The sequence below is a fragment of the Carcharhinus amblyrhynchos genome, chromosome 10, assembly GCF_965287045.1.
Source record: "Carcharhinus amblyrhynchos chromosome 10, sCarAmb.v2.hapA, whole genome shotgun sequence".
Classification (NCBI taxonomy): Eukaryota; Metazoa; Chordata; class Chondrichthyes; order Carcharhiniformes; family Carcharhinidae; genus Carcharhinus; species Carcharhinus amblyrhynchos.
In genome coordinates, this window is record NC_137333.1 from 45,674,931 (window position 1) to 45,687,757 (window position 12,827).

Consider the following 12,827-nt stretch of genomic DNA (forward strand, 5'->3'; position numbering starts at 1 on the left):
TTGAAAACCAGGGATTGAAGGAGGTGGGGAGACAACCTCTTTGTCTTTTGCTCATCTCCCTCCATGTATTCCCACTCTTCTTCCTGTCCAAATGTATCTATACCTCAACCTCCATACTGAGTACCCAAACCTTCCAGGGATGATGCCCCTGGACTGCTGAGTGGATACTGTGGTGTACTGACAAAGTGATAGGTGTGCTGCTGCTGGTGAGTGCTAGGAGTAGCCAATTCCTGCAGTCTGAGGGGATCCTGAGAAAGTATAAAAGGGAATAACTTGGATAATTGATGTTCTTCCCTTTTCAAGCTCTGAGGCTGTTCCTGAACACTGTGTGTGGCACTTCTTCAAATAGAATGTTAGGTTACAGAATGCATGAAGGAGCATCCAGATATCACCTCAATGCTAGAGTTCACCCGTCTGCTTTTCCAGTTCCAATGAACTCTTGGCACAGTTACTGTTCGATCTGAATGAATTATTTCTCACCAAGGATGAAATTCCTGATGGAAACTTCCCCAGCTCTTGTTCCCTGTTATTTTGTGATAGTTTCTCATGTAACAGATGAAACAGGGATATATTAAATTAGTGTATATAATTCCTGTTACCAATCCAGTCTGATAAGAGAGGGACTTGTTTTATATGGATGAGGTAGATACCTTACCAGTTTATGAATGGGTAAGCTTGTGTTGGGGGAGGAAGTCATGATCAAGGAGTTGGATAATACAGAAGCGATTTCAGGACTTGTACCGAACAATACACATTGTAGGGACAAAGCAATTTGATCTACACAGAGTCATCCCTGTTGTAAAGAATAGCCTACCTTGTTACGTCTACTGATGTCAAGGAGCATTTTCTGTTGCAGCAGCAGTATACAGTGTACGGCACTGACAGATTTAACCTATTTGCTAAGACCGTGGAATTTTAACTTTGAGAAAAGATTGGACAAATTGGGATTGTTCAGAACACAAAAGGTTGAGGGGAGATTTGATTGAGATGGTTAAGGAGGACTTATTTCTCTTAGCAGAGAGGCCAATAACTAGGGAGCATAGATTCAAAGTAATTAGCAGAAGGAGGGAAGTTGAGAATTTTCTTTTCACCCAGTGAGTGATGATAGTCTGTCTGAAAGGGTGATGAAGATAAAAACCGTCATCATGAAGTATTTGGACTTGCACGTAAAGTACTGTAACTCACAATCTATGGATTGAGTACTGGAAAGATGGATTAGATAGGAGAGCTCTTTTTTGGCTAGCACAGATATCATGGGCTGATTGAACATAAGAACATAAGAACATAAGAAATAGGAGCAGGAGTAGGCCATCTAGCCCTTTGAGCCTGCCCCGCCATTCAATAAGATCATGGCTGATCTGTTGTGGCTCAGTTCCACTTTCCCGCCCTCTCCCCATAACCCTTAATCCCCTCTCTTATCAAAAACCCATCAACCCGCTTCTTAAAAATATTTAGCGAGGCAGCCTCCACCACTTCAACGGGCAGAGAATTCCAGAGATTCACCACCCTTTGAGTGAAGAAGTTCCTCCTCAACTCCGTTCTAAACCGCCTCCCCTTTATCTTGAGGCTGTGCCCCCTAGTCCTACTGTCTTTTTTGATCTCCTTCTATGTATAAGGTCTCTTTGGCTCCCCAGATGATAGACAAGACAACCTCTGTGAATGCCCGCCCTCCACATTAAATACTCCCCAGTGGTTTTCTAATTTCAGTTATGCTGCTGTGTAGAAGTGTTAAGTGGAAATCTACTGATTTCCCACACAATCCCCCCTCTGCCCAGCCAGGCCTCTGTCACTCATTTCTTGCTATTTGGCTGATAAGCAGCATTGGTGGAGTCCTGGAAAGCACATGCCCAGCTCAGCCTGCGATGATGCATGTTTGCTGAGATTCTGTGAGGGGGAGAAAAGGGGAAAACTAATTGTCTTGACTTCTGGAAAGTTTAATGATTGAATTTTTTTTAGGAGAAAATGAACACACAGGATCAGCTTAGCAGACATTTGACAAGGCCACCTCCAGATTACAAAGAGCAAAGGCGAAATCTGGTTGGAATCCCACAGCCAAGTCAATATCCAGGTAAAAAAAAAGCATCGCACTTTGAAGTTTATTTTCTATACTTGCAATAATAATGTTAATTTGTGTTAATTATTCTTTCTGGTTAGCACAGATTCTAATAGATGTTTAAGACTGCAAGTTGTTCAGAATTGGATGATCTACAATTAACATGATTTTCTCAGTCCTGCAGCTGCCAGAGAAATGCCATGAACAAATAAGACCATGATATGTTGTCTTTATCAATCTGGGCAAGGTATTTGATCATGTGAGCAGAGGGGGTCCATTCAAGCTGCTGAGAAAATTGGTTGCCTGCTGAAGCTGCTCAAAATGAGCACTTCTTTATGATCCGGCATGGTGTCAAACAGGGTCATGTTCTGGCATCGACGCTGTGCCATTTTTTTTCTCTTTGCTGCTATCATAAGCCTTCAGGTCCTTTACACAGAGCATATACTTACAAACCAGAACCGACTGAAAGCTGTTCAGCCTTTCTCCCAGGACAAAAGTGCATCAAATCATCAGAGAGTTACTCTCCATTGATGATCCCGCACTAACATCCCATAATTTCCTGATGCAGAAAATGAGTGGACTCTCTCGCTCCCTCAAAAGAGTTTGGTCGGGCCAACAGCACCAGGAGGACAAATGTCACGTTCCAGCATGTTGCCATACAGCCATCTATCAGCATGACAATGTGACACTGGAGGTTGTTGATAGCTTCACAAGTCTAGGTTCTACAATTGCCAGCAATCTGTCACTCGTCGCGGAAATTAACATATCAGAAAGTCTGCAGCTGCCTTGTCCAAGGTGAGTAAGAGTGTCAAATAACAGCAACCTGACTGAGTACACCAAATAACAAATCTACCAAGTCAATATCCCCAGCTTACATCTTTAAATGAGCAACATAAACTAGCCAGGAGAAAGGCTTGATAGTTTCCACCTTCGATGTCCCAGATAGATCCTTGGTATCTCTTGACAGAACAAGGTCAGGAAGTCAGAGGTCCTGCTTCATGCTAGTTCCATTAGCATACACTCATTGCTAAGCCAGTGACATCTGACCTGGCTCATGTTCATCGGATGGATGGCAGCCATGTACCCAAAGTCCTTCTGTACAGCAAACTGGCCACTAGTCACAGCTTCCTGGACATCCATACCACCACTACAAGGACACTTGCAAGTGAAATATGAAGGTAGCAGACATTGGCGCTGACAACTGGGAGATGGATGCAGATGGCTGTGCCCTCTAGAGACTGTTCGGAGAGGCACTAGAAAGGAAAAGTTCAGCTGGCCGGGAAGATGGTCCAGAGCAATAGCCCACTGTCTTCCTTTGTAGCAAATATGGCAGAGGCAGCCATGCCAAAGTGGTGGCTCCTAAGCCACACCAGACAACATTTAACCCTGATTTGCGCTTCATTGTGCAAACCATCATCTTATGAGGCAGCTAACACAGCATGTACAGTGTATGAGTTGCACACTTTATACCCACATGTAAGGCAAAAATTAATGCAGTTTAAATTAAAATGAGAGTGTTTTCTTACTTGCAAGCATAAACTTCAGGATTTTAGGTGGTGTAGCTCTTTATACAAGCTGTGCCTTTTCCATTTCCACTTGTCTTTTCATTTTAAAAATAACATAAGATGGAAGTTGAAAATGATCTTTTTGCCTCAACCGAGCCTACTAATGGAATTTACTTTGTGTTCTGCTACTCAGCTGGTGAAGCAGGTTGAGTACTGCTCTTGTAGACAGTACGTGCCATGCTGTGGTTGGCAGGAAGTGATGGAAACTTGTGGCCTAGAGACCTGCCTCCAACACAAATTAAGTGAAAGAATCAGATTCCAGCATCCTAAGCCAACTCACTGGAGTCTAAATTGCAGTCCTGTCCTAATGCGCTGGTGATTTAATTAACTGCCTAGGCACTTCACAGGAGCCTGGGCAATTAGTTAAAATTTGGTTATAAAACCAAATGTGACACTGAATGATAAGAGGAGACATTAGGTCAGATGACCAAAACCTTGGTCAAAGAAGTAGATTTTAAGACTTGTCTTTGTAAAGAAAAGCTAGGTAGGGAGATGGGCAGCTTTTGGAAACCTATTTCAGAACATGGGGCCTAGGCACATACAGTCATCAATGGTGGAGCGATTACAGTTGGGGATGTTCAAGATGCCAGAACTAGAGGAGCACCAAGGGTTCTTTGACTGAAGAAGATTACAGAGATAGGGAGAGACAATGTCAAGGAGCAATTTTGAAAATAAGGATGCCAGTTGAGATGGGAATGCACAGGAGTGATAGGGGAACAGGACTTTGTCACGGGCAGCAGAGCTGTGGATCACCCCAAGAATATGAAAAAGGGGCCTGCTGGCTTTCAGTGAGTGACCTTGCTCCCTGTTGCGGGGGGGGCGCAGTTGAAAAGCCCGAATGGTGCAACCCTCGCAGTTTTCAGGCTGGTACATAACCTGAGTGTTTTTAACTGCCCACCTACCTGGTGGGGGAGGAGGCATAGTGATTTGAGGGCTATACTTGTAGAAAACGGGAGGTAAAAAGAAATACCCTTCAGAATTAAAGGAAGGGAGGAGGCTGCAATTAATACTTGTATGCAGGGGAATTCTTGCCAGCCTTTGCTGTTGTTGTCTAATTGATTGCCGGTACTCTATCGTTCTGATGTTATTTTCTACTGGCTAGATTTGTTCTCCACAGCTGGACTAATTGTGCCACCTGGTGCCTTCTCAAAACTAAAGGCTGTGGGCACAGTGCCAACTGATGTTGAGTAAGAACTGATTGCTGACCAGCTCACTATCACATTATGCTATTATTGGAGAAAAGTGTTATTTTTTTCTTTGAAATTGTTATTCCCATTATCCAGAAATTGGTGTATGTTTATTTATAGATCTCGAGGTTGTCCCAGAAATGGTAAATTATAATCCTCAGGTGCCAGATTATGTTTCTCTTGAATCTTTAACTCCAATTTTAACCTTGAGCGGCTGAGACAAGTGGAGGCTGAGGCAGGCAGAGTTAATATTTGCTGCACTTTCAGCTGATAAAATTACCAGAATTGTTGCATTACAGGAACTGAGAGTGGGAGTTTATATTCACCGTGAGCCGAATTCTTTGACCTCGCTCGCAGCCAGGATTCTCCCCTGGCTGAGAGCCAAATTCTCCGTCCTCACTGATGGTGGTGGGGTGTGAATGGCTGGAGAATTCCAGCCTGTATTTGTGGAACAGTGTGTATGTATGGTTTAAATGTCACTTTCAAGTTGCCTGTCTGGCCATCAACCAGATGGTGCTTGATACAGTGAAGGTTTTCAGGATGAACTATTTTATTAGTGTTATTTTAACTTGTGGAGATAGTTATTAGAGAGATATGGGATTGAAATAGAAGAGGTCACATTCAACTTTGGCAGAGACACCAGATTGCCAGTTACAAGCACATCTAATTTTCCATTCCATTCCATTGTGTAGACAGTTGAACTCCTATTCCCTGTTCTGCATTCACAGCAAAGTTGAGTTCCAAGGCTGATACAAGAAGGTTTGAGAGATAACGGTGAACAAGTAGATAAATTGAGTTGAAATTTGACAAAATGGATAAGTTTATTTTGTTGCTGCTTTTTGGGTACTCCCTGTTCATTTTCTCTCCTATGAGGACACTAGTGTCGCCACCCAAAGCAAGACCTACTAATTCAGCACAGACTAGGGATTAAGCTGAGAGGATTCATGATTGATGTGTATAGCTCAGCAATTAATAAAAGGGTACATTTAGCTCCTGACCTGTTGGATAAAAGAGCCAATAAATTATTTCAACTAACGTGCAGCACACAGCTGAATGATGAGAGATAACATTGCCATTTCTCTTTCCCCGGTATGTGTAATTACATTGAAATGTCTGACCTTTGGAATGAATTTAAAATTATTGTGACCATTCCTACTAATAACCCCCTCTCTCCAACCACCCCCCCACCACACCTCCCACCTCCCACTTGGACCAAACCAGCTGACACTTTATTAAATGTTATCATCTTGACTGGTCCCCTAGCCAAGATATTTGAATCATCGATAGTCACAGGTGAGGTGCCTGAAGATTGGAGAGTGGCAAATGTTGTGCCTTTGTTTAAAAAGGGCTGCAGGGAAAAGCCTGGGAACTACAGACCAGTGAGCCTCACATCTGTGGTGGCTAAATTGTTGGAAGGTATTTTGAGAGACAGGATCTACAGGCATTTAGAGACAAGGACTGATTAGGGACAGTCAGCATGGCTTTGTGAGTGGAAAATCATGTCTCACAAATCTGATTGAGTTTTTTGAAGGGGTAACCAAGAAGGTGGATGAGGGCAGTGCAATTAATGTTGTCTACATGGACTTTAGCAAGGCCTTTGACAAAGTACCACATGGTAGGTTGTTGCATAAGGTTAAATCTCGCAGGATCCAGGATGAAGTATCTAAATGGATACAAAATTGGCTTCTTGACAGAAGCCAGAGAGTAGTTATAGAGGGTTGTTTTTCAAACTGGAGGCCTGTGACAAACGGTATGCCTCAGGGATCAGTGTTGGGTCCACTGTTATTTGTCATTTACATTAATGATTTGGATGAGAATATAGAAGGCATGGTTAGTAAGTTTGCAGATGACACTAAAATTGGTGGCATAGTGGACAGTGAAGAAAGTTATCTCCAGTTGTAACAGGATCTTGGTCAATTGGGCCAGTGGACTGACAGATGGCAGATAGAGTTTAATTTAGGCAAATGCAAGGTGATGTTTTTTGGTAGATTGAACTACGGCAGGACTTACTCAGTTAATGGTAGAGCACTGGGGAGAGTTACAGAACAAAGAGATCTAGAGGTACATGTTCATAGCTCCTTGAAAGTGGAGTCACAGATGGACAGAGTGGTGAAGAAGGCATTCGGCATGCTTGGTTTCATCGGTCAGAATATTGATTACAGGAGTTGGGGTGTCTTGTTGAAGTTGTACAAGATGTTGGTAAGGCCACACTTGGAATACTATGTGCAATTCTGGTCACCCTATTATAGAAAGGATATTATTAAACTAGAAAGAGTGCAGAAAAGATTTACTAGGGTGCTGTCGGGACTTGATGGGTTGAGTTATTGAGACAGGGTTGATAGACTGGGACTTTTTCCTCTGGAGCATAGGGGGCTGAGGGGTGATGTTATAGAGGTCTATAAAATAATGAGAGGCACAGATCAGCTAGATAGTCAATGTCTTTTCCCAAAGGTAGGGGAGTCTAAAACTAGAGGGCATAGGTTTAATGTGAGAGGGGAGAGATACAAAAGTGTCCAGAGGGGCAATTTTTTCACACACAGGGTGGTGAATGTATGGAACAAGTTGCCAGAAGTACAATTTTGTCTTTTAAAAAGCATTTAGATAGTTACATAGGTACAATGGCTATAGAGGAATATGGGCCAAATGCAGGCAATTGGGATTAACTTAGGGGTTTAAAAAAAAAAGGGTGGCATGGACAAGTTGGGCTGAAGGGCCTGTTTCCATGCTGTGAACCTCTATAACTCTATTAGTAAAATCTCAACTAAAAAAAACATTACTAATGACTTTATCTTTAACTTTCTTTCTGTATTTATGTCACCATTTTACTTGCTGTATATTTATGTGACTCTCTATTGGAGTGTACAATGGAATTAATTAGTCGAATTTAACTTTACAGGTGCTGCAGCTGCAATGGGATTGAATGCTTCTCAGCCTCTGTCAAACCCTGCTCCAAGCCACCGGGTGATGCCTGCAAACTCCAGTCTTTTGCAGGTAAATTCACCAAACAGCCAAGGGCCGAGATTGCCCCCTATATCGGGAACGCAAAGTGACAGAAGCATAGGAATATATGGAAGTGTATCAGCTTCCCAGCAGGGAGTATTTACTGTTTCCTCCAGTATTAATCAACTGCAGCATCACACAAGTCAAAGTCAAATGGGAATGACCCAGAGCAATGTAATGATGCCACGGCAGCCAACATTAGGTCAAGGGACCACAATGTCTGGGTTTGGCACTGGGTCCGTTGGGAGTTCTGCCATGTCTCCGCAGCAGTTGAGACCAGTTTTGAACCACATAAACACAAGTATGTCTACACAGAGACTCACAAATATGATGACCAACTCCAGTTTGGCGGCACAGAACTGGACACCCCAGGGGGTGCAGGTAACTCCAAAACAGACACAACTGGGGCCTAATGTTCGATTCTCTAATAACCCTTCCTTCTCAAGTCAGTCTGTGCAACCTAACATGTCCAGCCAACATTTCACTCAGCGAGGCCTGGCACCACCAAACCAGATAGCTCCAGGAGTTCAGATGCGACCTTTGAACCAAATGAACCAAGCAATGAGTGGACAAACACTTGGCTCATTGAGTGGGCCAACTCCTAGAGCTAATCAGCCCAGGCCGCAGCCTCAGGCTATGTCTGTAATGAGCCAGTCAGCAGCAACAATGTCTGTAATGAGCCAGGCACCTTCACTGCAAACGTTGCCCACAACCAATTTTCCTTCCACCAATCAGACTCCTCGAAGTTACCAGGGAACAAATCACAGCACTGACTTAGCATTTGACTTTCTGAGCCAGCAAGGTGACAGCGCACTGCCCGCACTCAGCAGCGACTCTGACTTCCTTGACTCATTGATAAAAAGTAGCACTGGCAACGATGACTGGATGAAGGACTTAAATCTTGACGAAATTTTGGGACAGCATTCGTGAAAAACTCTGAGGATTGGTAAATATTATCTATCTTTTGGAGAAGTACTGATGGACAGAATTTATCTGTGCCTATAACAAGTTGGCAAGGAGCCCCACAACAAATCGCAGGTGTGCACAGATGTGCCCGATTAGGTACAGTTGGCTGAATGGAATAATAGTGTAAAGACATACAGTACATTCTTTCCACCAAGTGTATATTACTGGGCTCAAAATACATAGATTTTATGTGCTTAGAAAAAAGTTTTGTAAAATATGTTTTTTACTGAAAATCATATTCTCTGCAAGAAGATTATATTTATACTTTTTTTCTGAAAAAAATTCTGTGAATCATTGTAGTGAAACATTTTTACTTACAAAAATTAAATTGTACATGTTTGTTTTCTGTCATAGTTTTAAATTGACTTGTATGTTAGATCAGCAACCTACTTATTATCAGTTTCAAATGCATACAGTAGTTTCCTTTTAAAGTGTTTTACAGTATAGTTATTGTTTTATGAATGACCTGTTCTGGTTTCATTGATTTACATTTATCCATTGTGAACTTCTGTGGCAAAACTTGCTAATGTTATTAGTCTTAATTATAAATTCCATTATCATTCTGCCACTTCAGCCTATTTGTGAGTGAAACAGTATACACAGGATTCAGTGTCACTCTTTCCATTTTATCACAAAGAAAGGAGGTGTTCACCACCTGTAGCCTGGGCTAAGCTAAAGAGCCTCTACATGTCTAAATACAGATCTGGAACGTAGGTAAAGTTCCAGCCTGCCTGGAACAAATTGCTTCCTTTGTTGTCAGCTTGCCAATGTGATGGAGCTTTGAACCTGTTGTTGTCTCCCAAATCTGCTCCCATCCTTTCCAGAACTTTACGTTTGAATCCATTCACTCAGGTTTCTGCCTGCTACAATACTAAACATCTCTTGTCGAAGTCACGCATGGTGACTGTTACAAAGGTGAACTTTACCTCCTTGTCCTTTTTGACATTTCTGCAGTTTTTGACAAGGCTGACCGTACGCCTCTGCAATGTTGTCCATCTGGGCAGGGCTGCTCTCACCTGGTTCCATTCTTACCTAACCGTACCGAGCAAATCATGAGCAATGACTTCTCTTTTACACCGTTACCTTTATTATTACCCAAGGATCTATCGTTAGTCCCCTCATTTCTCATCTAGGTGCCACCCCTTGGTGACATCATCCAAAATCACAGCGTTAATTTTCCCGTGCACATTGATAACATCCAGCTCTACCTCACCACCAGCCCTCTTTAATCCTACCCTAAACCTAAACAATCAGGCTGCGTCTGTGACATCCAATACAACAGATATTTTCTCCTATTACACATTGGGAAGACTGAAACCATTGTTTGTGGTTCCAGCTCCAATCTCTATTCCCCATTTACTGACTTGAACCTTCTCACTGGCAATTGTCACATTTAAACCAATCTGTTTGCAACCCTGGTGATCCCCAGATGAGCTTCTGACCCCACACCATCACTAAAACCTCCTATTCCACCTCTTTATCATCACCCTTCTCTGCTTATCTGCTGCTGAACCTCGCATTAATGCCTTTGTTACCTCTAAATTTTACTGTTCCAGTACACTCCTGGCAGGCCTCCCATATTCAATCCTCCCTAAACCCAAGGTTACAAACTCTGCTGCTTGTGTCTCAATTTGCGCCAAGTCCATTTACATATCACCCCTGTGCTCACTGGCCAACGTTTACTCCTAGTCAAGCAGCATCTTGATTTTAAAATTCTCATCCTTGTTTCCAAATCCCTCTGTGGCCACATCGCTCCCTATCTTGTAATCTTCTCCAGTTCCATAACTATCTGAGATATCTGCTCTCCCTAACCCTGTCCTTCTGAATATCCCTGATTTACCACAGGTAGTTGCACCATTGGTTGCTGAGGCCCTGGATTCCAGTATTCCCTCCCTGAACCTCTCTGTCCTTCCACCTCACTTTCCTCCTTTAATACACTCCTTAAACCTACCTCTTTGACCAAATTTCTGGGTCATCTAACCTAATATGTACTTTGTGACTCGGTAAATTATATTTGGTTTTGTATTGCTCCTGTGAAGCACCTTGAGAAGTTTTATGATGTTATGAACCTAAGTTCTTGATGCTGTTGATGCAGTCAATCTGGAAAATGCAACACCCTTAAGATTTTGATTTTGGTGGTTCTACTTCTAAAGAGTCTAAGCCAAGGGGTCATGCAGTTACTCATTTTATAGAGTTCCTCTTGGTTTGAAGGCGTAATGTGGATGTGAGACATTTTGGAAAGGAGGTTTGAGAAAATGGTTATAAGTTGCGCAAAAGATTTTGCAGAATCATGGTAGTACAAAGTGTGTTTTTTTGACTTAACACAGTGATGTGGGAGGGCCGGTTAGCTCAGTTGGATAGAGTGTACGCATAATAATGGCAACACCATCTGTTCAATACCCGAACCAGTTGAGGTATTTCTTGGGACCTGTTTCTTCCCTTTGCCCTAATGTGATATCATGAAGCCATGATTAGCATCTCACATACCAAAAAAGAAAGGTGACACCCTTAATACTTGATAAAGTATTGCTAATGATACAAATGCACATATTCATCTGATCCCAAGTTCTTATTAAAATCTGTTTCAAAGCAATTGCAGTATCATTGTTTTTTTTGTACTTTCCTGGACAGTTAGCTCATTTTCCACCAACAGCTCAGTCGGAGCTCATCTAGAATATTGAGGTGTTTCTAGAAAAACAGGTCAAAATGTGCTTCACAATAAGACGCGCAGTGACCACAGGGTGATTCAAAAGATTTATTGCAGTTCCAAAGTCAACTAAGAGTCTTCAATCAGTTCCAGTAAAATTAGCTTCAGTTGCCCATATTCTATGCCCAAAGGTTGCAGAGAATTCAAATAGTCTTTTCTAGTTGAATTTCAGCTGCAGTATTGAAATGCTCCTGACATTGGTGCTTATCATATCACCAGACACAGGATGGAAACATATCACTCTGTACCAGAATACCCACAGTGAAATAAACCTACAGTATTGTATTTCTACATGCGTTAAGAAAAAGATTTGTCCCCTTAATGGAAGTTTAATATTGTTGATAACGCTAAACAGAGGATGGTATCAACGTCAAAAACAAAATATTAGAATTTGTCATTTTCGTTCTGCACTTTTCAGTGCTGAGGTTAGGGGTGAACAGGTTATGACTGAATTAGCTGGAACCTCAGCACTTCCCTTTTTTAGAGTTGATCTGAAAACAAATGGACTAATCTAATCATCACTGGGCCATTTCATTGCTGTTGTAAATTATTCCAGTCAGAGACACCTATTCTGATGTGCTCCGAGTCAAGGTTAACCCCACAGAAACAATTTTCTTCAGCTAGGTGGCTAATGATGTTGGTGTTTTTAGTTCATGCCACAAGGTTGACTTGCAAACTGAAACAATCAATGAATATGACAGAACCAAGTCTTTTAGATATGCAGACCATGAGGAATGGTACTTTTGTATAATAGATTTTGTAAAAGTTCTATTGAAACTATTATTATACTGCATTTTGTATTTTATTGTAATACAATATCTTTCTTGAAATATTTCCAAATACACTACTGCAGATGCAACAAGCAATGTGTCATGAAAGTGCTGTGATTTATTTTTCTTTGTAATTAAACAGCAAGCAGACCACCTTCTGCTCATTCAATGAACTTTAAACTGATCTGTGGGACTGCAGCTCAAAAAAAATGTGAAATAGCCTTGATCCCTAGTATGTTGACCTTGCTGATTTCAGCAGTTTTGATTTCAGGAGTTTTGAGAGTGGGACTTGCGGTGTCCTCTGTCTAAGGGCAAGAGTAAATAAATCAGTTCCCTTTCCTTTCCTTCATCGCAATCTTGAATCTCTGGCTAGAAGGGATGTGTATGAACTCTGGCCAGATCAGGCATTGCAGTGATTCCTCCCATATTGATAGTGGAGGCTAACAAAGGAGTTTAGTTCCACAAACATCACGAGTTCTTTTGAAGGTCATTTAAAGTGCTCTTGAGGTGTGAACTTGAATCTTGGGCTTTCCCTGGGGAAGGTGTCCTGGAGATCCACATAGTGTTATTCATTGATAT

At 42.0% G+C, this 12,827-nt stretch overlaps 1 protein-coding gene across 2 annotated transcripts in view; it reads left to right on the plus strand.

The window, feature by feature from the left end:
• maml2 (mastermind like transcriptional coactivator 2) overlaps positions 1 to 12,336 on the plus strand; it is a 394,218-nt gene extending 381,882 nt beyond the window's left edge. For both annotated transcript variants that reach the window (XM_080196962.1, XM_080196963.1), the window contains exons 4-5: positions 1,957 to 2,068; positions 7,702 to 12,336. In XM_080196962.1, coding sequence (XP_080053088.1) covers positions 1,957 to 2,068; positions 7,702 to 8,735 — 1,146 coding nt within the window. In that variant the 3' untranslated portion in view covers positions 8,736 to 12,336. The remainder of the gene's footprint in view (positions 1 to 1,956; positions 2,069 to 7,701) is intronic.
• Positions 12,337 to 12,827: the final 491 nt, after the last annotated feature.